We start from the raw sequence: 344 nt of genomic DNA, 5'->3' as shown, positions 1-344 counted from the left end.
AGACCCTCGTAGCGGTCGGAGAGCCGGGAAGGGGCGGCGGGCGGACGGGGGAAGCCGGCTTCGGGTCGGAGGCGCGGCGAAGGCGAGAACTCACCTGCAAACAGGCAGTCCTTCTCGGCTCTGGACTTCTGGATCACGACGTCGATATCCTTCTGAATTCGCTCTTGCCTTGAACACATCCCCATGAAATAAATCCCTGGAAAAGAAGCAGCCGCTATTTCCACCCCACCCCACCCCCTCCGCACGTTTGCGGCTTTCGTAAATATTCAGTTAAAAACGAAACCTCTGGCCGAGGCAGGGGCTGAAGGCGAAGTGGTTTCGGAAGTGATCCGGGGTGAGAGAGG

The 344-nt window shown here is 59.0% G+C and overlaps 1 protein-coding gene across 2 annotated transcripts in view; it reads right to left on the bottom strand.

The window, feature by feature from the left end:
• Positions 1–344, bottom strand: part of Parp8 (poly(ADP-ribose) polymerase family member 8) — a 175,544-nt gene that overhangs the window by 169,310 nt on the left and 5,890 nt on the right. The window contains exons 1-2 of one of the 2 annotated variants that reach the window (XM_010644011.3): positions 284–338; positions 95–196 (exon numbers count right to left, since the gene is read on the bottom strand). In XM_010644011.3, the coding sequence (XP_010642313.1) occupies positions 95–185 (91 nt within the window). In that variant the 5' untranslated portion in view covers positions 186–196; positions 284–338. Of the gene's footprint in view, positions 1–94; positions 197–283; positions 339–344 lie in introns of those variants that run through there. The other variant, XM_010644012.3, reaches the window with a different exon arrangement.

This window comes from Fukomys damarensis, unplaced genomic scaffold, assembly GCF_012274545.1.
Source record: "Fukomys damarensis isolate Sample0158 unplaced genomic scaffold, DMR_v1.0_HiC HiC_scaffold_1, whole genome shotgun sequence".
NCBI lineage: Eukaryota > Metazoa > Chordata > Mammalia > Rodentia > Bathyergidae > Fukomys > Fukomys damarensis.
Note: the sequence above shows the minus strand (reverse complement) of the source record. Positions and strands in the feature narration are given on the sequence as shown.